Source organism: Tachyglossus aculeatus, chromosome 6 (genome assembly GCF_015852505.1).
Source record: "Tachyglossus aculeatus isolate mTacAcu1 chromosome 6, mTacAcu1.pri, whole genome shotgun sequence".
Classification (NCBI taxonomy): domain Eukaryota; kingdom Metazoa; phylum Chordata; class Mammalia; order Monotremata; family Tachyglossidae; genus Tachyglossus; species Tachyglossus aculeatus.
Genome location: NC_052071.1, coordinates 34,400,237 through 34,425,716, shown reverse-complemented (window position 1 = coordinate 34,425,716; position 25,480 = coordinate 34,400,237). Strand labels below are relative to the sequence as shown.

At 48.8% G+C, this 25,480-nt stretch overlaps 1 protein-coding gene and 1 pseudogene across 1 annotated transcript in view; both read left to right on the top strand.

Moving 5' to 3' along the window:
* IL13RA1 (interleukin 13 receptor subunit alpha 1) overlaps window positions 1-12,527 on the top strand; it is a 44,161-nt gene extending 31,634 nt beyond the window's left edge. The window contains exons 7-11 of the mRNA XM_038748243.1: window positions 4,724-4,789; window positions 5,302-5,431; window positions 5,821-5,917; window positions 6,389-6,473; window positions 10,406-12,527. Of these exons, the coding sequence (XP_038604171.1) occupies window positions 4,724-4,789; window positions 5,302-5,431; window positions 5,821-5,917; window positions 6,389-6,473; window positions 10,406-10,495 (468 nt within the window). The 3' untranslated portion in view covers window positions 10,496-12,527. The remainder of the gene's footprint in view (window positions 1-4,723; window positions 4,790-5,301; window positions 5,432-5,820; window positions 5,918-6,388; window positions 6,474-10,405) is intronic.
* A 5,596-nt stretch (window positions 12,528-18,123) lies between these two features.
* On the top strand, window positions 18,124-23,951 carry LOC119929729 (annotated as a pseudogene).
* Window positions 23,952-25,480: the final 1,529 nt, after the last annotated feature.

Sequence of the window (25,480 nt, the reverse complement as noted above, 5' to 3'; positions counted from 1 at the left end):
CTTATCCTGGAAAGGAACTGTCTGGGACAATTCTAGAAACCAATCAATCCTGGGAAGGATGCCTGGAAATCATTGAATTCTGGCATTGTTTCAGCCAAACAGGCATACAGTTTGGAAGCAGCGTGGCCTAGTGGAAAGAGAGCGGATCTGGAAGTCAGAAGACCTGAGCTCTAATCTCAGCTCCATCACTTGTGTGCTGTGTGACCTTGGGCAAGTCACCTAACTTCTCTGTGCCCCGGTTACCTCATCTGTAAAATGGGGATTGAGACTGTGAGCCTCATGTGGGACATTAACAACTGTGTCCAAACTGCTTAGCTTGTATCTGCCCCAGTACTTAGGACTTTGGCCTTGTCTAAATCCAGGAGTTGCAAAAATAGAAGATGTATGTAGGAGTTACATAACAGAGGAGAAGATTTCCCCCTTAACAGCTAGAACATGGGGTTTTCACTCTTGAAGCACCCCATGTTAAGGAAAACTATTGTATATGTGCCTTTACATGGAGCATGTGAAGCCGTCGATTTCTTTAGCCATCACACTGCATCTCTCCAGATAGGCTAGTGTTGTCAGAAGAATGTCCCCTAATTCCTTAATAGCACAAAGAATAGCCATGATCTGAAACAACAGATATAGATAAGCAGCGTGGCCTAGGGAAAAGAGCATGGGCCAGGGACATGGGTTCTAATCCTGACCAACTTCTTGTTGTGTGACCTTGGACAAGTCACTTAACTTCGGAGTTTCAGTTTCCTCAACTGTAAAATAGGGATTAAGTACTTTTTCTCCCTCCTACTTACTGTGAGCCCCATGTGAGACAGGTACTGTGTCCAACCCAATAAACTTTTATCTACCCCAGCGCTTAGAACAGTACTTGTCACATAATAAACGCTTAATAAATACCATAAAAAAAAAGAACTGAGGGTAGTAGCAGCTGAGAGAGACTTATGGTTAAGCAGCAGCCAGTATGCCAAGGACTGGGGAAGTTGACAGGAGTCGCTCAATCTCTTTCTCGGTGTTTTCAGTTCCTTCTAGTGTTCATCCCCTATTGGTCATATCTCCTCATCCAAAGTGCATCTCTTTTCACTAGATGTGTCGAATTCATAGGCCATAAGCATCCCCATTCGTGGCTGTCTGTGGCTAACATACAGTTGATTGCAGGAAGAGGAATCAATCAACCAATAGTATTTATCAAGCACTTACCATGGGCAGAACACTGTATTAAATGCTTGGGAGAATACAGTACAACAGAGTTGGTAGACATGTTCCCTTCCCACCAGGAACATAGTCTACAGAGGAACAGAGCCAAAGTGGCCACTTTGCCCCTCAGCAATAGTTGGGTAACTTGGCGCCTGGCCCTCGGTCCCTGATGCTTGCTGCTGGACTCCACATTTTTCCAGTTTGGGGAAATCTCTCTGATGCCAGCCTGAATGCTGAAATCTGGGAGACCTGAGGTGGAAGTGACAGTAGCAGCAGATTTGGGAGCACAAAGCAGGGAGTTGATCTGCTTTTGCAGATATGATTCATTCCCTCCGGCTTTCCTGCTGCTGTTGCTACCGAAGGCATTGTCAACTGGGGATGTGTGTGCTGTCAGTATTTCTCAGGGTCCTTGACTATATCTGACTCTTTTCCTTTCCTGTCTTCTCCCTTCCTTTCCTGAATGTGACCTCTCGCCTGCTATTTAGTCTAGTGTTTCCTCTCACCTCCTTCCAGGACAGCTCCACTTGAATGTCCCACCAGCCCTTCAAGGCCTCCTTGTCCAAAACACAACTTCTCATCTTCCTTTCTATGGTTAGTATTTATTGAGCACTTTACTCTGTGCAGAGCACTGAACTAAGCATTTGTGAGAGTTCAATAGAAACAGTAGACATTATCCCTGCCCTCAGGGAGGTTAGGGTCTAGTGGGGGAGATGGACAATAAAATAAATTTCAGGTGGGGGCGAAGCAACAGAATATAAAGATATGTACAGAAGTGCTGTGGGAGTGGAGGGGAGGTAATAGTGCTAGTGGAAGGGAGGAAGAAAATTAGGAGTGAATTTAGAAACACTCCCCTCACTCTCCTCTCCCCAGTAGCACTTCTAACCCAATTCTCCTAACTTTCTCATCTCTGGTGATGCTATCACCACCAAAGCTGCCATCTGTGGACATCTTCAATTTCTTTTTCAGGTCTCCCATTGCTAAATCTTGCCCGATTTTCCTCCGTAACATTTCCAGATCTTCCCCTTCCTTTCCACCCAATCAGCTGCCACCTTGGTTCAAGCTCTCATAATAGCAGGGTCAGGCTATGGATACTCCTTTGCCACAGCAATGCTTTTGTCTTTAAAAGACCGAGGAGAATGGCAGATCTGGTGCCAGGAGAACCCATCTCAGGCTGCTTGTTCACAATCATTTGCATCAGTGGAACATATTTTGAGGTTGGCCTTCAGTACATCTTTATAATTTTGCGGGCAGCCCACCTCTGGAGCATGCTCCAGGGCTAAATGGTCCACTACTGATTCATTCTCCATTCTGGACTCACAACCTCCAGCTTCTCCCCCTGTTCAATCCATACTTGGTGCCTCTGCCCAAATCATTCCTCAAACATCTCTCCACTCTTCAAAATCCTCCATCTCCCTCTGCAGCAATTATGCTAATTATGGCGTTCGTTAAGTGCTTACTATGTGCCAAGCATAGTAAGATCTATACAATTTAACTGGGGCGGTGAGGCCCTGCCTCATGTAGGGCTCACAGTCTAGAGGAGAAGGAGAACAGAAGTTTCATGGGTTTCCATTGGTTTCAAGGCCTTCCACTAGCTTTTTCCATCTTGCCTTTCAGCTATCTTTTACCCACTTCTCCTAAGATGGCTTTCTACCTGTGCCTTGTTCTCAACTGCCGTTATAAATAATAATAATAATTATATTTGTTAAGCACTCACTATGTGCCAAGCACTGTTCTAAATGCTGGAGAAGATACCAGGTAATGAGGTTATCCCACGTGGGGCTCACAGTCTTAATCCCCATTTTACAGATGAGGTAATTGAAGCACCGAGAAGTTAAGTGGCTTGCCCAAGGCCACACAGCAAACAAGTGGCAGAGCTGGGATTAGAACCCACCCCTTCTGACTCCCAAGCTCAGGCTCTTTCCACTAAGCCATGCTGCTTCTGTACCTCCAACCCCTTGTTCATTCTGTTCGACTGGCTTGGCACTCCCGTACCTATCTGATAGACCAAATGCTCTGCATCTTCAGTGTCCTCCTAAAAGCCCCAGTCCTCCAGAAAGCTTTCTCCATACCCCAAGTTGCATTCACCTTGCAGTTACTATTTGCACTTACGTATTTAGGCTCATCCTCAGCACTCTGTACAATCAATTATTTTTCTGCTTTTTTGATGGTAATTGTTAAACTATTAACTATGTGCCAGGTACTAGGCACATTACTATGCACTGGGGTAGATACAAGATAATCAGTTTGGACACAGTCCCTGTCCCATATAAGGCTCAAAGTCTTAATCCCCATATTACAGGTGAGGTAACTGAGACACAGAGAAGTAAGTGACTTGTCCAAGCAGACATAGCAGGCATGGGGTGGATATTTCATCCTGGCACTCACCTTACTGCCTATTTTATCCTAGTTTTTCCTCCTCCTCCCCTATTTGCAAATCCTTTGTACTGTCTGTTTCCCTGTAATAGTGTAAGCTCCTAGAAAGCTGGAAACTTTTACTTATGACATTGGCATATTGGAGCAGCTTGTTTGAAGTATCAGGGATCCAAACTGTGCATAATGTCCCCTTGCTGGGGCACTTAGGTTCTGCCCAGAACTACATCCTTGTTCTGGACACCAAAAAGGAGTCTTTTATAGCTTTGGAGAGCAGTGCTCTGGAGTGAGGGAGCATCCCTAGTGCCTTGCACAGGCTGAGTTCTTGGGTCGGATAGGAATTAAGTTTCCAGAGATGCTACCCCAATATCTGGGCTGACCATCATCCAGTCAGATTCTGCCTCACCTTTGGGGTGCTGTAGTCCTGCTTGTGAGGTGCAGCCCCTACTTACGGTTATTCCTGTGGCTGAGACAGAAACATGCCACCCTAGCTGAACTCTATGCAGGGCTCCATCCTATGGCCCTCTACCACTCTCAGGCCTCTTGCTCATCATCATCATCAATGGCATTTTTTCAGTGCCTACTGTGTGCAAAGCACTGTAATAAGCACTTGGGAGAGTACATGGCAACAGAATTAGTAGACATGTTCCCTGTCTACAACAATCTCCTCATGCCCTTTGAATGCTTTCTGATGATCTACCTCAGCACCTGTATATATGTATATATGTTTGTACATATTTATTACTCTATTTATTTTATTTGTACATATCTATTCTATTTATTTTATTTTGTTAGTATGTTTGGTTTTGTTCTCTGTCTCCCCCTTTTAGACTGTGAGCCCACTGTTGGGTAGGGACTGTCTCTATATGTTGCCAATTTGTACTTCCCAAGCGCTTAGTACAGTGCTCTGCACATAGTAAGTGCTCAATAAATACAATTGATGATGATGATGATGATGAGATCACCTATGTTCCCCATCTGGTTGGCTAGTGAGCCCTGTCACTCTTGCTCACCTTTAGAATACTGACCTTTATCCCCTGTCTGCCCCCCTCTCTGTCCAAACTGGTCCTTTCATTTACATTTCACACTAATGAACAGGCAGGCATATGGCCTTAAGTTGAACTATTGAAATATACTCACTCCAAGTTTGAATATTTTCAAGGTGGTGAACCCAGAAGATGTTTGCCAGACTTTGTTGGCTACCCAGGAGCCTCAGGAAGACTCACAGGTGAGTACCTCCTTCCTTGTCCATAGGTTAATTCTTAACAATTGTTTTTTCCCAAAGCATCCCAGATTCAAGCTCGCTTAGATAAATCTGTGACTGGAATGAAATATTCTTTTACTATCTTTTTTTATATATAAAAGAGTGAAAAGAGTATGGGGCTGAGAGTTTGGTCTCCTGGGTTCTAATCCCAGCTCTGCCTCTGTCCTGCTAGTTACCTTGGGCCAGTCATTTAACTTTTCTGGGCCTCAGTGACCTTATCTGTAAAATAGAAAATTCCTGCTGTCCCACCAGATTGTATATTCCCAAGTATTACGGGAACTGTGACTGACTGTCATCTTATATCCACCCTAGTGCTTAGCACAGTACTTTGGCACACAGTAGATTTTTAATAAATCTCAAAATTATTTTTCTTGAAATTTTCATTTTGATCATGTAAAAAGTGCAACATTTGACTTTCAAATGTTAATGTTGATTCTGATGGTCTCTTTCTCATTATAATATTTTTTATTCCTAAGGTTACAAATTGTTTTAAGCTCTTCACTTTTCATCCTGGCACTGTACTGACTATCAGAATCAGAGCCAAAACCAGAAATATTTGCTATGACTCTGACATCTGGAGCGAGTGGAGTGAAGAGAAGAGTATTGGTAAGGAAATGGGTTTTCCCCAGGCTTCACATATAAGTGAGGAAAGGGTTATTGGACTCTGCTTATAAATGATCAGCCTTAAGAAATAGGTACAAGCACTTTTCTACTTCTGGCTCATATGACATCTAAATTGAAGAAGAGGTTGACCCATGTGCATTATCCAGATAATTGAGGGTCAGAAGTAAACATTGACCTCAATTTTCTGAGTTCTTCAAGATTACTATTTTTGGTCTGAAATGTCCAGATAAAGCAGGCTAAAGTATTATTTTTAGGTCTCGATTGACTGTATAATTTGAATGTTTATGCCCAACCAAAGGTTCACATTGATTAATTTTCATGTTTCCTGAATATCATACCCCTGTTTTCATCATATGCTTTTAATGTTCCAGGTGAAAAAGAAGACTACACATTCTATATCATCATATTGCTCACAATTCCAGTCATTATAACAGTTGCTATTATAGTTCTACTCCTGTACCTAAAGAGGTAAAAACTACCATTCCTTTCTATTGGTTCTTTTTATTAATGTATCATTTTACATTTAGATAGTAAGTACTTCATAGCTCTAAAGGGATTTGTGGTTTTATTAAAACCTACTCATAGCAGATAGTTGGGCCAGTTCTTCCAGAACCTAAGGTTACGTCTCCTTGGTAGTCAGGTTCTTTGAGAGCAACATTAAGTCTTTCAGAGCAGTGAGGGACCATTTACTACACGGCAGCAATAATGCAACCAATGCCCTTGGTTGTCCCTTGATGGTTGGAAAGAGTTAGCATCCCTCCCAAAGGGCTTAACGTAATGTCCGAGAAGAAACCTGAGAAAGCAGTGTGGCCTAGTGGAAAGAGCTCAGTCCTAAGAGTCAGAGGATTTGGGTTCTGATCCTGGTTCCGTCACTTATCTGCTGTGTGGGCTTAACTTAGCTTCACTTAACTTCTCTGTGTCCTTTTTTTTTTCTTAAAGACTAAAGATCATAATTTTTCCACCGATTCCTGACCCTGGAAAAATTTTTAAAGAAATGTTTGGCGAGCAAAATGACAATACCCTGGTAAGTATTCTCTTCAAGTTAAAATGTCTGCCAGGTTATTACGCATCAGATAGGTAGCTACTTCAGGTTTATTTGTTGTTTTAAAACTACGTTTTAGTCAGGTTGTTCCAAAACTTCTCAAGTAGCATACCAAATTGGAGAAAAGTTTAGGCTAGCCCCTGGCATAATCTTATTCTTCTCACTCATTAGTGTAAATAATTTGGTATAGCAGAAGGTAAAGACTCTGGAGAGTCACCACGATAGAATGTTTCTGTATCTCTAGGAATATTTTTGGCCCATGGCTCACTGACATCAAGAAAAAGCTATATAATGTATATGATCATCATGCGCCTAGGGATGAATTTCTGTGCTCTTTGTCTCAATGTGTTCTGGTTTAATCAACCCAAAGTGTCTCCAGGGTTTTCTGAATGGGAGAGGTTCTGACGGCTAACAATCCAGACTAATGAACTAGTCCAGCAGATGCAGCTGAAAAGGAAACATTCTTCCCTGTAGTCAGAATTTTGGTCATTTGGTTTAGATGAAAAAAATTAAATGGGATTGGAATTGGTGAGGAGGGAAGAGAGGCAGAGAACAGAAACAGGATAGGGAGGGGGAAAGAGCCAACCCCCTGGCTTTCCGACACCGCTTCCTGGGTTGGTGCTGCCCTACATTCTGCCTGGCTTCCACTGCTGAACACAGTCCCCATTTCTGATTTGAGACCTCCAACAAATCTCCCTCTCCTTCCCTCCGGGATCCCAAGATGCGAAGATGCTGGCTAAATGGAGTACTTTATTTGGTTAGTTTGGGCAAAGCCAAAGGGATGTAAATCCTAACTTGGCTGGAGTGCATTCCTAAGTTTCCACTGTTTGAAAATGTTTTGATTGACTGGGGCCAGGATCCTCATTCAGAAGCCATCAAATCACTTGCTCTTGCTTTGTTGTTTGCTTCTCAGTGGCTTAATTTGGTCCATTATCAGATGGGGTTTATATCCTCTCTTGCATAATTGTTCTGTTAATTCTCATTCACTCAGAAGCAGAACTACGAAATGGTTTCATTTCAATCGATAAAAAACTGCATTGCTCCAAATTGTCCAATGTTATTTCCTGAACATTTGCCAGGCAGAAAGCCCTGGGGTTGCTGTTGACATTAGAAGTTACAGGTCAGTTCCCTTGAGGAGAGCTATGGTGCTTGCATTGAGTTCCATGAGAAATTCAAAGCAAGGGAATCTGGTCCAAAATTTTTGATATCCCAACAAGCCACTGCTCTTTTATTTATAACATGAGCATGCAGTTTGGAGTCCCTTGTTATCAGCTACTATTCAGGGTGATGAAAATCAGCCTGAATAGGAGGGGGAGAATTCCACCCTTTTAAAATAATTTTTAATCACTCTCCACATCTAAATGTTCTCCTCCTGGTAAAAACAGTGTTACAGTAAAAACGGGGTTGGATTATCGGTTGATAGTCACGAGGAAGCCTTTTTAAACTCATAAGTAATTTCTAGATTCAGCTGGCACAGGCTCCCAGAGTTGACTAATAGGTCAGAACCCTTTTTAGAAGCACAAATGCCGTACATTCTTAGAGAGGCCCTGCTCTGAAGCTTGGAGCTGATAAAGGGTGAAAACAGAAGCAGTTGTGCAAATTTGTCGACCATGGGGAAAGCTTTTTCTCTTGCCTGAGAGGGTGAAAGAGGGAGTTCATTTGATCACTGAGTGCCCATTTTCTTAGAACCAATGTCTATTTTAGTTTTCATGCACATCTCCCTCAAACAATTGGCTTTTCTTTGGCTTGTCATGTGCCTCAGCGTAGTAGTAACGGTGCTTATTGAGCTCCCCCGGGAGCAATGAACTGAATTAAGCTCTTGGGAAAGAACCACAGAAGCAACAGACTCCTTTCCTGGCCATAAGAAATATACTACTGGTAGATTTTTGAAAGGGTCAGAGAGTGGTGTCAGAGGTCTTCTGGCAAAGTAGTGCAGTAGTTAGTGCAGAACCAAAAATGGTACAAAAATGCTCAACCTATTGTTGCATCAGCCTAGTGCCCTCCTGGCTTTATAAATATGGGCAATCATTATTATTTGAACCTACTAAGTGCCTTATTTTTGGAGATTTCAACTGTTTAATGAAGTCCTCTCCATCAGTAGATATGTATCAACAATAAATAAGCTAGTTGCAGAGACAAGGGAACCTGGAATCTAAGTGAAATAGGTCCTTGGTGTCCTGCATCCAAGAGGAGTGGAAAGAGCACAGGTCTTGGAATCAGGAGACTTGAATTCTAATCCCAGCTCTGGCACTGGCCTCCAGTGTGACCCTGGGCAAGTCACCTAACCTCTCCATTTTTATTATTATTACTATTGTTACATTTGTTAAGCACTTACTATGTGCCAAGCCCTATTCGGAGTGCTGAGATAGATACAAGTTCATCAGGTCAGACACAGTCCCTGTCATTAATTCATTCAGTCTTCTTTATTGAGCGCTTACTGTGTGCAGAGCACTGTACTAAGCGCTTGGGAAGTACAAGTCGGCAACGTATAGAGACGGTCCCTACCCAACAACGGGCTCACAGTCTAGAAGGGGGAGACAGACAACAAAACAAAACATGGTTGCTTTGTCTGTCCTACATGGGGCTCACAGTAAAGGCAGAACAGGCATTGAATCCCCATTTTACAGATGAGGAAACTGAGGCACACAGCAGTTAAGTGATTTGGCCAAGGTCACAGGGCTGGGACTAGAACTCAGGAGTTCTGACCCCCAGACCCGTGGTCTTTCCAGTAGATTATGCTGTGCCTCATGTGTAAAATGGGAAGTTACCTGCTCTCCCTCCTTCTTAGGTTGTGATCTGATTATCTTGAATCTGTTCCAATGCTTAGCACCTGGTAAACCACCAGTAAACAAATATGGTACTTTTCAAGTGCTTACCAGGTGTCAACCACTGTTCTAAGCGCTAAGGTAGATAGGAGTTAATCAAGTTGGACACAGTTCCTGTCTACATTCATTCATTCATTCAATCGTATTTCTTGAGCACTTACTGTGTGTAGAGCACTGTTCTAAGCGCTTGGGAAGTACAAGCTGGCAACATATAGAGATGGTCCCTACCCAACAGTGGGCTCACAGTCTACATGAGGCTCATACTCTTAATTCCCATTTTACAGATGAGGTAACTGAGTCTCAGAGAAGTTGTGACTTGCCCAAGCTCACGCAGCAGACATATGGCAGAGCTAGGATTAGAACCTAGGTCCTTTGGACTCCCAAGCCCATGCTCTATCCACTAAGCCACGCTGCTTCAAATAAATTGTTATGATGATTAACACATTAGAGTACTCCCTTCTAAAGCAGATCATATACAGAAACACTCCATCATCTTATATCTAATATCCACATTGCTGTGTCTTAAAGGCCCAGTACATGGCTCTTTCCTTGGCTGAAGTTTCCTTCTTGTGCTTATGAATCTCTGTAATCCTAATATTGCTGTTGACCAATACAGAAAATTCTGCAGTTTTATTGAATCATACTTCATGCTAGATGTGGAGGGCTTTTTGCATCTCTTTGATATGTCATGTCTCTGGAGCAAATGATTGAATCAGTATCTTTTTACTTTTCTGTCCATCTCTGGAACTTAGTGTAATATTGAATATGAAAAGCCATAGACCACTTTTGTTTTTTCCACATGGGACCAGAAGTCTCATGCCTCCTTTCTCAAAACAGCATATTTCCCATCCTTCTACAAACATTTAAAAAAACCCAAAAAACTAAATCCAGGTTGTTTGTTCTATTTCCTTAATTGCCGAGCACATTTCCTAGAGGGAAAATTTCCCAACAGAGCAGCAAGATTCTTAGGTCAACAACCCTACACAGATGACTCAACGCACGCAAATCTAAAAATAGGTTTTGGATGGGAATTCCCAGGGAAAGAACATGTCTTGGAATAATTTATCCCCCCCTTTCCCCACCCCGCAGCACTGGAGGAAGTATGACATTCACGAAAAGCAAATGAAAGAAGAGACTGATTCTGTCGTGTTGATAGAAAATCAGAAAACATCTTCATAGCGGAAATAACTAATTTTGACCTTCCAAGTGACAAATGTGGAGCTTTCTTCCATTCTTCTCTGGTCATCTTGAAGATGGTTGAGCGTAAACTAAAATATTGGACCAACTTGTTGGAACAGGCAGCTCATATGAAATGGATTTCAAAGCTAACAAGCTCCCGCTCCACAGCTCTAGGCCCCAGGCTCTCTGGAGAGAAGGAAAGAAGGCAATGCCCTCACAGTAAAAATAGCCAGTCCTCCACCGCCCGGGAGACCTGACCCCTGGAATTATGCGGCTGCTCGCTTGGGTAGCCCCAGCTACAAACAGATGAAAGACCAAAGGATCACGGGTCGATGTGTGTTACCAAGGAGAAAGAAAATCCTTTTTCTGGGATGCTTCAAAATTCAGCCCTACCTGGAGGAGGTGGCGGCTGTGGTGGTGAAGAGGAGAGAGGAACCAGAAGGCCTCTCAATTCCTCCTCTAATGAACGCTTCTGCTGAGTAAGGAGAATCAGTGCTATTTTTTAGTGGCCCAGTAATCCAGTCTTGCAGGGAGTGGATCATCCTTGGGGATCCTCTCGTTTAAGTGCTTAGGGCAGCGCTCTGCACACAGTGAGTGCTCAATAAATATGATTGATGATGCCAGTGAAAAGCTGTGGTGGAGCTCCAGTGAGACGCCGCCGTGGACCGTTGAGCTGCTGCGGCTTTTCAGCTGGAAGCTCATTTTAGTCCAGCAGAGCCAGGAGAAATTGCCCTCTGTGGCAACTTCCAAACCTCTATGACAGGACAACAGGTGCTGAAGCAACTGAGGTGGTGGCATGGGAGATCCTTGTGGCCTAATCCAGAACAGCTTTTCTCCCCCCTCCCAGCCCCACCATCCTTTTTCTCCCCCTGGCCTCTGCCTGTCAGCTCTTCCCTCTTCCCCTACCCCTTTATGATTTCCTTTCCCCAGTGGGAAAAGAACTAGCCCACCTGGAGGGCACAAAAGTGCTTCACTGGTCATCCCGCCCCTGCCCCCTGCCACTTCCCTATCCCCCACGCTGTCCCTTAGCCCTCTGAGGGTTGGGGTGATTTTGTGCCTGAGGAAAAACTGCCCATCCTTCTTGTGTCTCAATATTTTCACATGTAAGTGTAAATGTTTTGTAAATATTGTCTAACTAGTCTGCTGGTTGGTTTCTCTCCATCGTGACGAATTTGAATATCTGCTATGTAGAAAACACAGTGCCTACTCCATCTTCTTTCGCCCTTGAAGTTGACCTCAGAGGTTCTTCATTCCAATTGTTAGCGGTAAGGGGAGTGCCTTGTCTCATCCAAAAGCCGATCAGGCACAGAGCCGGGACGGTCTCTAAAGAATGTGGAGCCTCTGGCAACTAATGGTGCCCAGCTCGGGGTGGAGTGGCCATGGACTGTTGAAAGAGTGGGTGTCCTCCTCCAATATCTCTTCCCCTGTTTCCTAAAGTGACAAGAATCACAGGGGAAGTGCTGTCGTCTCCCGCCTCTCCCAGTGGCATCCCTGAGCCCGGGTCCTAAGAGGCCCTGCCCTGCCCAGTGAGCAGGACTTTGAAGATCTGTCATTGCCCGGAGGCTCAGGCTTGGATGAGCAGTGGTCCTGTCCCCCGTGGCAGTAGGTACCCACAGTTCTGGTGTGGGACCCAGTGGCTGGGCCTGGGGCTGTTTCCCCAGTTAACCCCACTCTGGATGGGCACCATCTGCTAACTGGCTGCAAGGGGTCCTTAGGTGGTGATGTCTGAGGGAGGAAATTCCAAGACTCGGAAATCCATCTCCCTCTGGAAAGCCAGTTGTGTGACTTATTTTCATGGACTTTCTCCCCCAGGTGATTGGATAACCTGTTCTTAGAACATTAATTCTCATTTTGTTTAAAAACAAAGAATGTATCAGGTATTGCTGAGTCGGGGCAGTAAGTACAACAGTTATTTTTATTTTTTTAAATACATTTTTGTTACGCGATCTTGCTCCTTTTAATTTGGGGTAATTTTGTAACGCCTGATTGTTGAAAGTGTGAGTAGAATAAATGTGGATTGTATTTACCTCACGAAGATTGTTGCTTCATTATTTTGGGTCGCTTAGCGGTGGGTAGAGGGAAGCTCGTTGTGGACAGGAATGTGTTGTTATATTATACTCTCCCAAGAGCTTTGTGTGGTGCTTTGCACAAAGTAAGCGCTCAATCAGTACAATTGAATGAATTCAAATCTACATTAATCAGATGAAGATCAATCACTTGGAGTTATTGAGTGCTTACTGTGTTCAGTGCACTGTACTTAGCACTTTGGGAGAGTACAATATAGCAGAGTTGGCAGACACATGTTCTTTGACTGCAAAGACCTTATAGTCTAGAGGAACCCATAACAAATGGCAACCCCCAGGCTCCTATTATCCTGTTTCTGCTTTACACGTTCTTGGGAGCTGCAGGTAGGGTGGCTGTCACAGACCCCAGACCCAAATGCATGAGACGTCACATGCATTTTGTTGGACAAACAGCATAGCATAATGTCAAATATACCATTCTGTGGAAATCTGTACCCGATGGAAGTCCCCCTCAAGCCCAGAGTGTTTCTGTAGGGGAATCTCTGACTTCCTGCTCCTCTAATTGTTTCAGAGCCTTTGGAGTCTCCTCCCAGGGCCCCGTGAACAAGAACTCAGTGACGGGAGCCAAAGCAATGGGAGGTTGAGTGTTGAAAATTAAAATCCTGGACATGGAGGTGTCCAGGGTTGTATCTGGATTTACAGGATGGTAATAAGAAAAAGTGGGACAATGCTTTAAGGCAGGGTTTGATCTGAAGGGATGGAGAAATCTGACTTTTCCTTGATGTTGAACTGACCATCTGCCCAAAATGCCTTGGGAGGGGGAGCATTAGAGGGTCACCCCCATTACCTTTGCCTAAAGTTAGTGACATTTTTTTTAATCATAAAACATGAGTTGCAACACTGAGCAAGCTCCTCAGTGGAGGAAACCTAGACTGTGAGCTCATTGTGAGCAGGGATTGTCACTGTTTATTGTTGTTTTGCACTCTCCCAAGCTCTCAATAAATGTGATTGAATGCAAACTTGGCACACAGGGGAGGAAGTAATCAGGCAGAAGCAGCAATTGCATGGAAAGAAATCCAAGAAAAACTTTGAGAACCATATCAAAAAGAGGAATCAGAAAAGAGAACTATCTGGGCTGATGTACCCTCAGACACTCAAGAGGGATGTGCAGGCAGCAGCCATGATGCTGGAAGCCATCATTAGGTTGATCGGAAATAACTCGTTCAAGATGGGGATTTTTTTTATATCTTGAACAGGAGAAGTAACCACATCTTTTCCCACAGCTCAATCTTGGTGCATCTGCCTTAAGGAGCAGGTGGCCTGATGCAAAGAACATGAGCCTCGAAGTCAGGGGACCCAGGTCCTAATCCCGGCTTCACCAGTTACCTGTCCTGTCCTTGGGCTTTTCTGTGCTTCGGTTTTCTCATCTGTAAATTGGGGATTTAATACCTGTTTTCCCTCCTACCTGTTTTCCGTCCCCCTTAGACTGTGAACTGAAAGGATTGTATCTATCCCAAGGCTTGGCAAATAGTAAGTATATAACAAATAGCACTATTATGATGATGATTAATATTATACTATACTAATAATGGCACTTATTAAGCACTTACTATGTGCAAAGCACTGTTCTAAGCACTAGAAGCACTGTTCTACTATTGCTTTGCAGCCAACCCCAAAAAGGTCGTATTCACGAACCTAACTCGCCTTCTCTCCCCCTTTCCCTCTGAAAAGTGCTTTTCTGGCTCTCTTGCTTGTTCCCCTAGGGCTAGGGCACAAGACAGTGGTGTCCCAAGCAGGGTGGCTTCTCTGGTCACCTCCGGGCACCTATTGCAAGAGCTGCTGATCCCAGCACTAAGCGGCATCACCCTTGCTGGGACGCCAAACTTCCTACCAGGGAAGCACTTCAGCCTGGGAAGAACTGAGTCCCTCAGCTGAGAATGAGCTTGACTGATCCACCATAAAACAATGATAGGAAGGTCAGAAAAATGAGGGAGTGAACCAGAGAAGCAGCATGGCCTAGTGGATAGAGCACGGGCCTCGGAGTCAGGTGGACCTGGGTTCTAATTCCCGCCTCTGCCACTTGTCTGCTGTGACATCTTGGGCAAGTCACATCGTTTCTCTGTGCCTCAGTTACCTCACCTGTAAAATGGGGATTAAGATTGTGAGCACCATATGGGACATGGGCTGCATCCAACCTGACTAGCTTGTATCTACCCCAGCACTTAGTAGAGTACATATAGCACATAACGAATACCATAAAAAAAAGGGAAAAGAGAAGTGGACCAACTTATCCCTCTGCTGCTGCAGAAGTTTTCTGGACAAGATTTCTTCACATTCTCCAGCCTCAGGGGACTCCCAACAGAATTTCCCACTTTCCCTTCAGTGCCCAGCTACCTTCCAATTTTCTGCTGCAGTTATGCTGCTAAAGGAGCAATGCAGTCCCTTGCCTTCCATGGAACACAAATCTGATTATGTGCTGCTCTTTCACAGAAAGAAGAAAATACATTCATTCATTCAATCAGCAGTATTAAGTGCTTACTATGTGCAGAGCACTGTACTAAGCACTTGGGAAGTACAATACAACAATAAACAGTGAAAATCCCTGCCCATAATGAGCTCACAGTCTAGAGGTGGGGAGAAAGACATCAATATAAGTAAAATTACAGATATATAAAGTGCTGTGGGGCTGGGAGCTGGGGTAAGAGCAAAGGGATCGTCAGGGTGATGCAGAAGAAAGTGGGAGATGAAGATAAAAAATTGAATTTAAAGTTGCAGCAATGTATTTGAAATCTTCAAAGCCATCTATCAGAAAAACAGTTTCTCTAAATAATCTTTAGGTTCATGAAAGTTTATAGTCTAAAATCCATGCAAAAAAATGATATTTCAGGAGAGACCAATTCTTCAATGATGTCCTCTGTCCCTAGTCTGTTTGCTCCAGAGAGTGGTTTTTGCCAAGCTAGTGCCCCTGAAATTTCAGGGTGACTGAAAAATAAAAGACCTTGTGTGGACCCAAGTTGGCTAATTAGATTTTCCAGGCTTTGTCTGGGCTTTTAAGATACTGTTTATGTTATGGCCAACTCCCACGTATGTGCTGCATCTAACAAGGAGACTCTCAGATTCATAACCGCAGAAAGCAACTCAGACTGATGACTACCACAGGAAACTGAGGACTTCGGAGGATATGTGTCTGCTTGAGATACGTGTGAAACCAAACCTCCTCCCCTTTCCACTTCATCCCCACAGAAATGTTCAGTTCAAATCCTTGGCTGTTATGATGATACTTTTTTCCCCCCAGAAGAATTTCTATTTGGAGTGTTTTAATGAAGTATTAGAGCAACCATTCAAATTTAAGTTCATTTGTAAGCTTGACTTCCTACGTCAGATCCTGATACCTTAGGAATTGTGGAAAAGGAGAGGAAATGGAAAAAAAAAGCTAGTGAGACTCCCCTTCCTCCAATTTATTTTAAGCCAGGATGGTTGACCTATCGTTACCATTCACTCTTTCCAACAGTGGTACTACATCTCAGAATGCTTCTTTTGTGACATGGCAAAGGAGGAGTCATGTTTGTATTTGGATGTGATGGAAATTTTCTATGTGAATTCCCAACTTTCAGGATGACGAGGTGCTCCTAACATGTTGTTTTAGTTCCTCAAATAATTTTGATGCCAAGACAAGGCAAAGGTTGACTTGCAAAGCCATTTTGTCCATTCTAAGATCCTTATTACATTAGAAAAAAATTGTGAGGGCAGTTTTCAGCTTGTATGTTCTACATCATATAACAATTACTTTTATAAGTCCTCAGAAAGCAGTTGTGGATAAATGAGCAAAAGATAAAATAATTCCTGTATCAGTTTCCTGGATCTTAAGTAGTTAAAATATAGTATCTGAATAGAATGAGTTTTTAGTGTTTTGTGGCAAGTTTGGTCTGATGACCTGAAGATCTTGGTAATGGAGATTAAGACTGTGAGCCCCACATGGGACAACCTGATCACCTGGTACCCCCCCCCCCAGTGCTTAGAACAGTGCTTTGCACATAGTAAGCGCTTAACAAATACCATCATTATTATTATTATGGTACATTTATGAAGTGAAAGATCAGATTCACTTTAAATATTCCTAATGGAGAGTAGTTGTGTCATCAAAGGAATCTACTGAGGAAAAGTTAGGAAACCTGAATATTTTTCTACCCAATTTCAATTATCCATGGACTTCTGGGGTCAGCTGGGGGAGGATGTGCTTTCCTGTCCCAAGGAGACCACTGTCAAATGGGAGAGATGGGACAAATACAGACACACACATAGAAACAGATCATTAGATCAGTTCAAGACCAATACAGAACATGTGGACAAACAAAAGAAATGTCCACCCATTCAGTCAATCAATCAATCAATTGTATTTATTGAGTGCTTACTGTGTGCAGAGCACTGTACTAAGTGCTTGGGAAGTACAAGTTGGCAACATATACAGTCCCTACCCAACAGTGGGCTCACAGTCTAAAAGACTGTAATTCAGTAATTATTGAGGCAGGATCCTAGGACTGAGCTGGCAGGAAGCATGGTAGCTGCAGAAATCCAGGCAGAAGGTGGCTGGGACCTGAATAAGAGCTAGGGAGAGTAAGATTCAAGTTGATGAAATATTAATAATAATAAAAACAATAATGATGGCATTTGTTAAGTGCTTACTACAGAAGCAGCGTGGCTCAGTGGAAAGAGCTTGGGCTTTGGAGTCAGAGGTCATGGGTTCAAACCCCAGCTCCACCAATTGGCAGCTGTGTGACTTTGGGCAAGTCACTTCTCTGTGCCTCAGTTACCTCATCTGTAAAACGGGGATTAAGACTGTGAGCCCCCCGAGGGACAACCTGATCACCTTGTAACCTCCCCAGCGTCTAGAACAGTGCTTGGCACATAGCACTTAATAAATGCCGTTATTATTATTATTATTATTACAATGTGCCGAGCACTGTTCTAAGCACTGGGGGAGATACAAAGTAATCAGGTTATCCCACGTGGGGCTCACAGTCTGAATCCCCATTTTACAGATGAGGTAACTGAGGCACAGAGAAGTCAAGTGACTGGCTCAAAGTCACACAGCTGACAAGTGACCTCTGCAGAACTGTTTTTGGATCAGAACAGGAAATGGGGGGTGGATTTCTAGCTGAGGAAGATGAGGCCTTTTGGCTCAAAGAACTCATATTAACTGAAGGAGCGGAACTTACAATTAGATGAGGGCCAAAGCATGAATACAAACAACAGAATCAAACCCATATGGTACGTGTGAGTGGCATCACAGAAGGCTTCGTGGCAGAAGTGGTTATCCTTGAGGTGGCAGTTTAGCAGCCTGTCTGGGGGCTCCAGTAGCCGAATGCAGGAATGGCGACGTGTTTACAGTCCCCCTCAGCACCTTGTCTGACCCACCCGGTGGGGCCAGGGCGACCACCGGTCGGCGAGCAGCAGGAACGTCTTGAAGCCGAGCCTCCGGACTGATTGTCCCCGCTCTGCTTCTGAGGTGAGGAGTGGCAGGGCCGGGCCGGGCCGGGGTCTCCAGGGGGTCCCATGTGGGGTCTCTGAGTGCTGCCCCTCTTCTCCCCCCGCCCAACCCCGCAGGACACCATGGGCAAGGAGAAGACCCACATCAACATTGTGGTCTTCGGCCATGTGGACTCGGGTAAGTCGACCACCACTGGCCACCTCATTTACAAGTGGGGGGGCATCGACAAGCAGACCATCGAGAAGTTCGAGAAGGAGGCGGCTGAGGTGGAGCTAGGGTCGGGGGTCAGGGCTGAGGCTGGGGGCGGCCTGTTGCCTGGGTCCCGGGTGCTGTTGGGCTCCTCCAGCCTCCTCCAGTCGCGGATGGGCAAGGGCTCCTTCAAGTATGCCTGGGTACTGGACAAGCTGAAGGTGGAGCGGGAGCGCAGCCTCACCATCGACATCTCCCTGTGGAAGTTCGAGACAAGCCGCTACTACATCACCATCATCGACGTGCCCGGACACCGCAACTTCATCAAAGACATCATCGTCATCATCAATCGTATTTATTGAGCGCTTACTATGTGCAGAGCACTGTACTAAGCGCTTGGGAAGTACAAATTGGCAACATATACAGTCCCTACCCAACAGTGGGCTCACAGTCTAAAAGGACATGATCACCGGAACCTCCCAGGTCAGGCCCCCGGCTGTGGGGGAGGAGGGGGGACAACATGAGGGAAGTGATGGAGGAGGAGGAGGAGGAGGGCAGGAGAGATGAGATGGAGAAGGGAGATAAGGGAGAGGGAGAAGGGAGATAAGGAAGTAACGGAGGGGGGCAGGAGGGAGATGAGGGAGAGGGAAGAGGACATGAGGAAGATGGAGGAGGATGATGAAGAGGGAGGAGGACATGGAGAGGGAGGAGGGAGATGAGATGGAGGAGGGAGGTGAGATGGAGGAGGGAGATGACATGGAGGAGGGAGATGAGGGAGGTGGAGGAGAAAGAGGGCAGGAGGGAGTTGAGATGGAGTAGGGAGGTGAGGAAGTTGGACGGAGATGAGGGAGATGAAGAAGATGGAAGAGGGAGGAGGGCAGGAGGGAGATGTGGGAGAGGGAGGAGGACATGAGGGAGATGGAGGAGAAAGAGGAGGGCAGGAGAGAGATGAGGGAAGCGGCAGCGGTGGTGGGCTGTGTCCGGCCGGTCACCCCGGTCTCCCCTGACCCCCAGGCGGACTGCACGGTGCTCATCGTGGCCGGCGGTGTGGGCGAGTTTGAAGCCGGCATCTCCAGCAACGGGCAGACCCGGGAGCACGCCCTGCTGGCCTACACCCTGGGTGTGAAGCAGCTCATCGTGGGTGTCAACAAGATGGACTCCACCGAGCCCCCCTACAGCGCCCGGCGCTTCCAGGAGATCTCCAAGGAAGTGAGCGCCTACATCAAGAAGATCGGCTACAATCCCACCGCCGTGGCCTTCGTGCCCATCTCGGGCTGGCACGGGGACAACATGCTGAAGGCCAGCGCCCACGTGAGTGGCAGCCCGGGGGGCATCTCGGAGGAGGGGGGATGGAGGGGGAGGCGGGACTCGCTGCCCACGGCTGACTGACCTGCTCGGCCCCACAGATGCCCTGGCCCTGGTTCGAGGGCTGGAAGGTGGAGAGGAAGGAGAGCAACAGCAGTGGCGTTACCCTGCTCGAAGCGCTCTACGCCATCATCCCCCCGTCCCACCCCATCAAGAAGTCCCTGCGCCTGCCGCTCCAGGACGTCTACAAGATTGGCGGTGAGTGAACAATTGATCAATCAATAAATTGTATTTATTGAGCATTCTGGGTGCAGGGCACTGTAATAATAATAATGATGGTATTTATTAAGCACCTACTATGTGCAAAGCACTGTTCTAAGCACTGGGGAGGTTACAGGGTGATCAGGTTGTCCCACATGGGGCTCACAGTCTTCATCCCCATTTTCCAGATGAGGTCACTGAGGTACAGAGAAGTTAAGTGACTTGCCCAAAGTCACACAGCTGACAATTGGCAGAGCTGGGATTTGAACCCATGACCTCTGACTCCAAAGCCCGTGCTCTCGCCACTGAGCCACGCTGTACTAAGCCCTTTGGGAGAGTACTGTATAACAGAGTTGGTAGTTGATAGAGGGTTGATTCCCTGCCAACAACGAGCTTACAGTCTGGAGGGGAAAAGAGACATCAAAATATATAACTGTGGAGATGAAAGGAAGGCGATGGTGGAACGTGTGGGGTTTGGTGACAGATGGAGTATGTGGGTTGAATGAGACAGATGAGTCGAGGATTGATGCCAGGTTTGCCAACTTGTGAGACAGGGAGGATGGTGGTGCTGCCTACACTGATGGGAAAGTTGGGGGAGGGCAGGGCAGGGGGCACCACGAGCCGGAGCTCGGGCTGAGCGGGGCCTGTGCCCATCCTGGTACCAGGCATCGGCACCGTGCCCGTGGGCCGGGTGGAGACGGGCTGCCTGAAGGCGGGCGTGGTGGTCACCTTTGCGCCCAGCAACGTCACCACGGAGGTCAAGTCAATCAATCAATCAATCAGTCAATCGTATTTATTGAGCGCTTACTGTCTACAGAGCACTGTACTAAGTGCTTGGGAAGTCCAAGTTGGCAACATATAGAGACAGTCCCTACCCAACAGTGGGCTCACAGTCTAAAAGGCGGGGGGGGGGTCGGTGGAGATGCACCACGAGGCCCTGGCCGAGGCACTGCCTGGGGACAACGTGGGCTTCAACGTGAAGAACGTGTCGGTGAATCAATCAATCAATCAATCAATCGTATTTATTGAGCGCTTACTATGTGCAGAGCACTGTACTAAGCGCTTGGGAAGTACAAATTGGCAACACATAGAGACAGTCCCTACCCAACAGTGGGCTCACAGTCTAAAAGGGGGAGACAGAGAACAGAACCAAACATACCAACAAAATAAAATAAATAGGATAGAAATGTACAAGTAAAATAAATAAATAAATAGAGTAATAAATATGTACAACCATATATACATATATACAGGTGCTGTGGGGAAGGGAAGGAGGTAAGATGGGGGGAAGAGGGGGAGAGGAAGGAAGGGGCTCAGTCTGGGAAGGCCTCCTGGAGGAGGTGAGCTCTCAGCAGGGCCTTGAAGGGAGGTGAAGGCCATCCGCCGCGGGAACGGGGCCGGCGACAGCAAGAACGACCCCCCCCATGGAAGCGGGCAGCTTCTTGGCCCAGGTGGGCGGCCGGGCGGGCACAGGCGCATGCGCACGCGGAGACGGGAGGGGGGCGGTGGGCGAGAGGCCTCCGGGCGCATGCGCAACCCCCGGGACTAGCCCAGGCACGTGCCCGGGCGTGCGGACTCGAGGCGCCCTGACGGGGCGGGCCGCCCCGGGTTCCCCCTCACCGCCCTTTACCTCGCGTGCCCAGGTGATCATCCTGAACCACCCGGGACAGATCCAGGCCGGCTATGCCCCGGTGCTGGACTGCCACACCGCCCACATCGCCTGCAAGTTCGCCGAGCTCAAGGAGAGGATCGACCGCCGCTCGGGCAAGAAGCTGGAGGACAACCCCAAGGCGCTCAAGTCCGGGGACGCCGCCCTGGTGCACATAGTGCCCGGCAAGGCCATGAGCGTGGAGACCTTTGCCGAGTTCCCTCCTCTAGGTGAGTCGCCGGGCGGGGCTGGGGTGGTGTGTGTGTGAGTGTCCCTCGCCCTCTGAAGGCCGGGGATGCTGGGGAGGGTGTGTGTGAGCCCATCTCTATTTGGTGGCGCCAAGCTCTTAGTACAGTGCCCTGAACACAGTAAACACTCAATAAATACGATTGAATGAATGAATGAATGAATGAATGAATGGGGTGTGTGTCTCGCCCCTTGGCGGCCGGGGGTGTGTCTCTCGCCCCCTGGCGGCCGGGGGTGGTGCGTGTCTCGCCCCCTGGCGGCCGGGGACGGGGCGTGTCTCTCGCCCCCGTGGCTGCGGGGGGCGGTGCGTGTCTCGCCCCCTGGCGGCTGGGGGTGGTGCGTGTCTCTCGCCCCTTGGCTGCGGCGGGCAGTGCGTGTCTCGCCCCTGGCGGCCGGGGGTGGTGCGTGTCTCTCGCCCCCTGGCGGCCGGGTGCGGTGCGTGGCTCGCCCCCTGGCTGCCGGGGGCGGGGCGTGTCTCTCGCCCCCTGGCGGGCGGGGGTGGTGTGTGTCTCTCGCCCCGTGGCGGCCGGGGGTGGTGCGTGTCTCTCGCCTAGTGGCTGCGGGTGGCAGTGTGTGTCTCGCCCCCTGGCGGCCGGGGGCGGTGCGTGTTCTCGCCCCCTGGCGGCCGGGTGCGGTGCGTGTCTCGCCCCCTGGCTGCCGGGGGCGGGGCGTGTGTCTCGCCCCCTGGCGGCCTGGGGTGGTGCGTGCCTCGCCTCGTGACTGCGGGGGGCGGTGCGTGTCTCGCCCCCTGGCGGCCGGGGGTGGTGCGTGTCTCTCGCCCCCTGGCGGCCGGGGACGGGGCGTGTCTCTCGCCCCCGTGGCTGCGGGGGGCGGTGCGTGTCTCGCCCCCTGGCGGCTGGGGGTGGTGCGTGTCTCTCGCCCCTTGGCTGCGGCGGGCAGTGCGTGTCTCGCCCCTGGCGGCCGGGGGTGGTGCGTGTCTCTCGCCCCCTGGCGGCCGGGTGCGGTGCGTGTCTCGCCCCCTGGCTGCCGGGGGCGGGGCGTGTCTCTCGCCCCCTGGCGGGCGGGGGAGGTGTGTGTCTCTCGCCCCGTGGCGGCCGGGGGTGGTGCGTGTCTCTCGCCCAGTGGCTGCGGGTGGCAGTGTGTGTCTCGCCCCCTGGCGGCCGGGGGTGGTGCGTGTCTCTCGCCCCCTGGCGGCCGGGTGCGGTGCGTGTCTCGCCCCCTGGCTGCCGGGGGCGGGGCGTGTGTCTCGCCCCCTGGCGGCCTGGGGTGGTGCGTGCCTCGCCTCGTGACTGCGGGGGGCGGTGCGTGTCTCGCCCCCTGGCGGCCGGGGGGTGGTGCGTGTCTCTCGCCCCCTGGCGGCCGGGGACGGGGCGTGTCTCTCGCCCCCGTGGCTGCGGGGGGCGGTGCGTGTCTCGCCCCCTGGCGGCTGGGGGTGGTGCGTGTCTCTCGCCCCTTGGCTGCGGCGGGCAGTGCGTGTCTCGCCCCTGGCGGCCGGGGGTGGTGCGTGTCTCTCGCCCCCTGGCGGCCGGGTGCGGTGCGTGTCTCGCCCCCTGGCTGCCGGGGGCGGGGCGTGTCTCTCGCCCCCTGGCGGGCGGGGGAGGTGTGTGTCTCTCGCCCCGTGGCGGCCGGGGGTGGTGCGTGTCTCTCGCCCAGTGGCTGCGGGTGGCAGTGTGTGTCTCGCCCCCTGGCGGCCGGGGGTGGTGCGTGTCTCTCGCCCCCTGGCGGCCGGGTGCGGTGCGTGTCTCGCCCCCTGGCTGCCGGGGGCGGGGCGTGTGTCTCGCCCCCTGGCGGCCTGGGGTGGTGCGTGCCTCGCCTCGTGACTGCGGGGGGCGGTGCGTGTCTCGCCCCCTGGCGGCCGGGGGGTGGTGCGTGTCTCTCGCCCCGTGGCTGCGGGGGGCGGTGCGTGTCTCGCCCCCTGGTGGCCGGGGGCGGGTTGTGTCTCTCGCCCCCTGGAGGTCGGGGGCGGTGCGTGTCTCTCGCCCCCTGGCTCCCGGGGGCGGGGTGTGTCTCTTGGCCTCTGATGGCCGGGTGCGGTGCGTGTCTCGCCCCCTGGTGGCCGGTGCGTGTCTCGCCCCCTGGCGGCCGGGGGCGGTGCGTGTCTCTCGCCCCCTGGCGGCCTGACCGGCGACTTGCCCATCCCCACGCGTTTCGTTGCAGGCCGCTTCGCGGTGCGGGACATGCGGCAGACCGTGGCCGTGGGGGGCATTAAGTCGGTGGAGAAGAAGGCCACCACCGCGGGCAAAGTGACCAAGTCTGCGGTGAAGGCCAGCAAGAAATGAAGGGCCAAGGACCCCACCCGCGAGGCTGGTGCGGAGCGGTGTGGGAATAAACAGAAGGGAGAGAGACCAGGTCCTTGGTGGTGTCCTTTATTCATTCATTCATTCAATCGTATTTATTGAGCACTTACTGTGTGCAGAGCACTGTACTGAGCACTTGGGAAGTACAAGTCGGCAACATAGAGACGGTCCCTAACCAACAACGGGCCCCCAGTCTAAAAGGGGGAGACAGACAACAAAAGAAAACACGTAGACAGGTGTCAAAACTGTCAGAATAAATAGAATTATAGCTATATGCACATCATTAACAAAATAGAGTAGTAAATGTGTACAAGTAAAATAAATAATAAACCTGTACAAGTATAGCCAGGTGCTGTGGGGAGGGGAAGGAGGTAGGGCAGAAGGGGCGATGGGGAGGAGGAAAGGAAAAAGGGGGCTCAGTCTGGGAAGGCCTCCTGGAGGAGATGAGCTTTCAGTGGGGCTTTGGAGGGAGGAAGAGAGCTAGTTTGGCAGATGCGTGGAGGGAGGGTTTTCCAGGCCAAGGGAGGGTCATCATCATCATCATCAATTGTATTTATTGAGCGCTTACTATGTGCAGAGCACTGTACTAAGCACTTGGGAAGTACAAATTGGCAACATATAGAGACATTCCCTACCCAGCAGTGGGCTCACAGTCTAAAAGAGGGTCGTGGGCCAGGGGTCAACAGCAGGACAGGCGAGAACAAGGCACAGTGAGGAGGTTAGTGGCGGAGGAACGGAGGGTGCGTCCTCCTTTAGTCTGTGCAACTTTAGCTACATAAAGTATTAAGCACCTTACTGTGCCCCCGGGTACATAAGTCAGGGCTTATGTACTGAGACACCTGTACTGCATGGCATCTCACAATCTGAGAGGTAGGGAGAGTAGGAGTCTTAATGGCTAGTGAAAGAGGGCAAGTGACTTAGGACACAGCAGCTGTTAGGGTTTTCTAGAAGTCATGTGAGGCTCAAGGAGTCGTCACCTCGATGGCATGGCGGCAGGGTCCCGCAGAGCTTACACAATTCAGCAGGTGGGATGGGCTGAGGTGGCCATTAATCATATAGGAGCTGTATGATTCTCAGGGAGAATGTTATCAGAAACAAAGTCCTATGGAATTCGAAAAAGCAAAATACATTTCAGCACTGAAACACAGCACAAGTTGGACAGCAGCTAACTAGTGAGTTTGCTCACGTCACCTGATAAAGATGTCAGCTCAGAAAAGGTTCATCAAGTCATTTAGGGTTTGGGCTCTAAAGCAATCTGTCCTTCTAATAAATTATTCAGATTGCTGCAAACAGACCTTTGAGAAGTCTGTTTACTCCGGAAATTATTTGTTGGCAGAGTAAGGTAGCTCTAAAAGAAGAAGTGAAAGCTCAGTTTGGACATTAGAATTTGAATGAAGGTTGTTATGCAACCAGGATATAATCTTCCTGAAAAGAACTACCACGTTTTTTGAGAGGTGTAAATTGAATTTTAGAAACTCTTTGGAGTTCAAAATAGATAGCAGGCAGTAAGGCTACTTTCAGGTGATAAAGACTCAATATAGAAACCTAGAGGCTTTTCAATCAGTT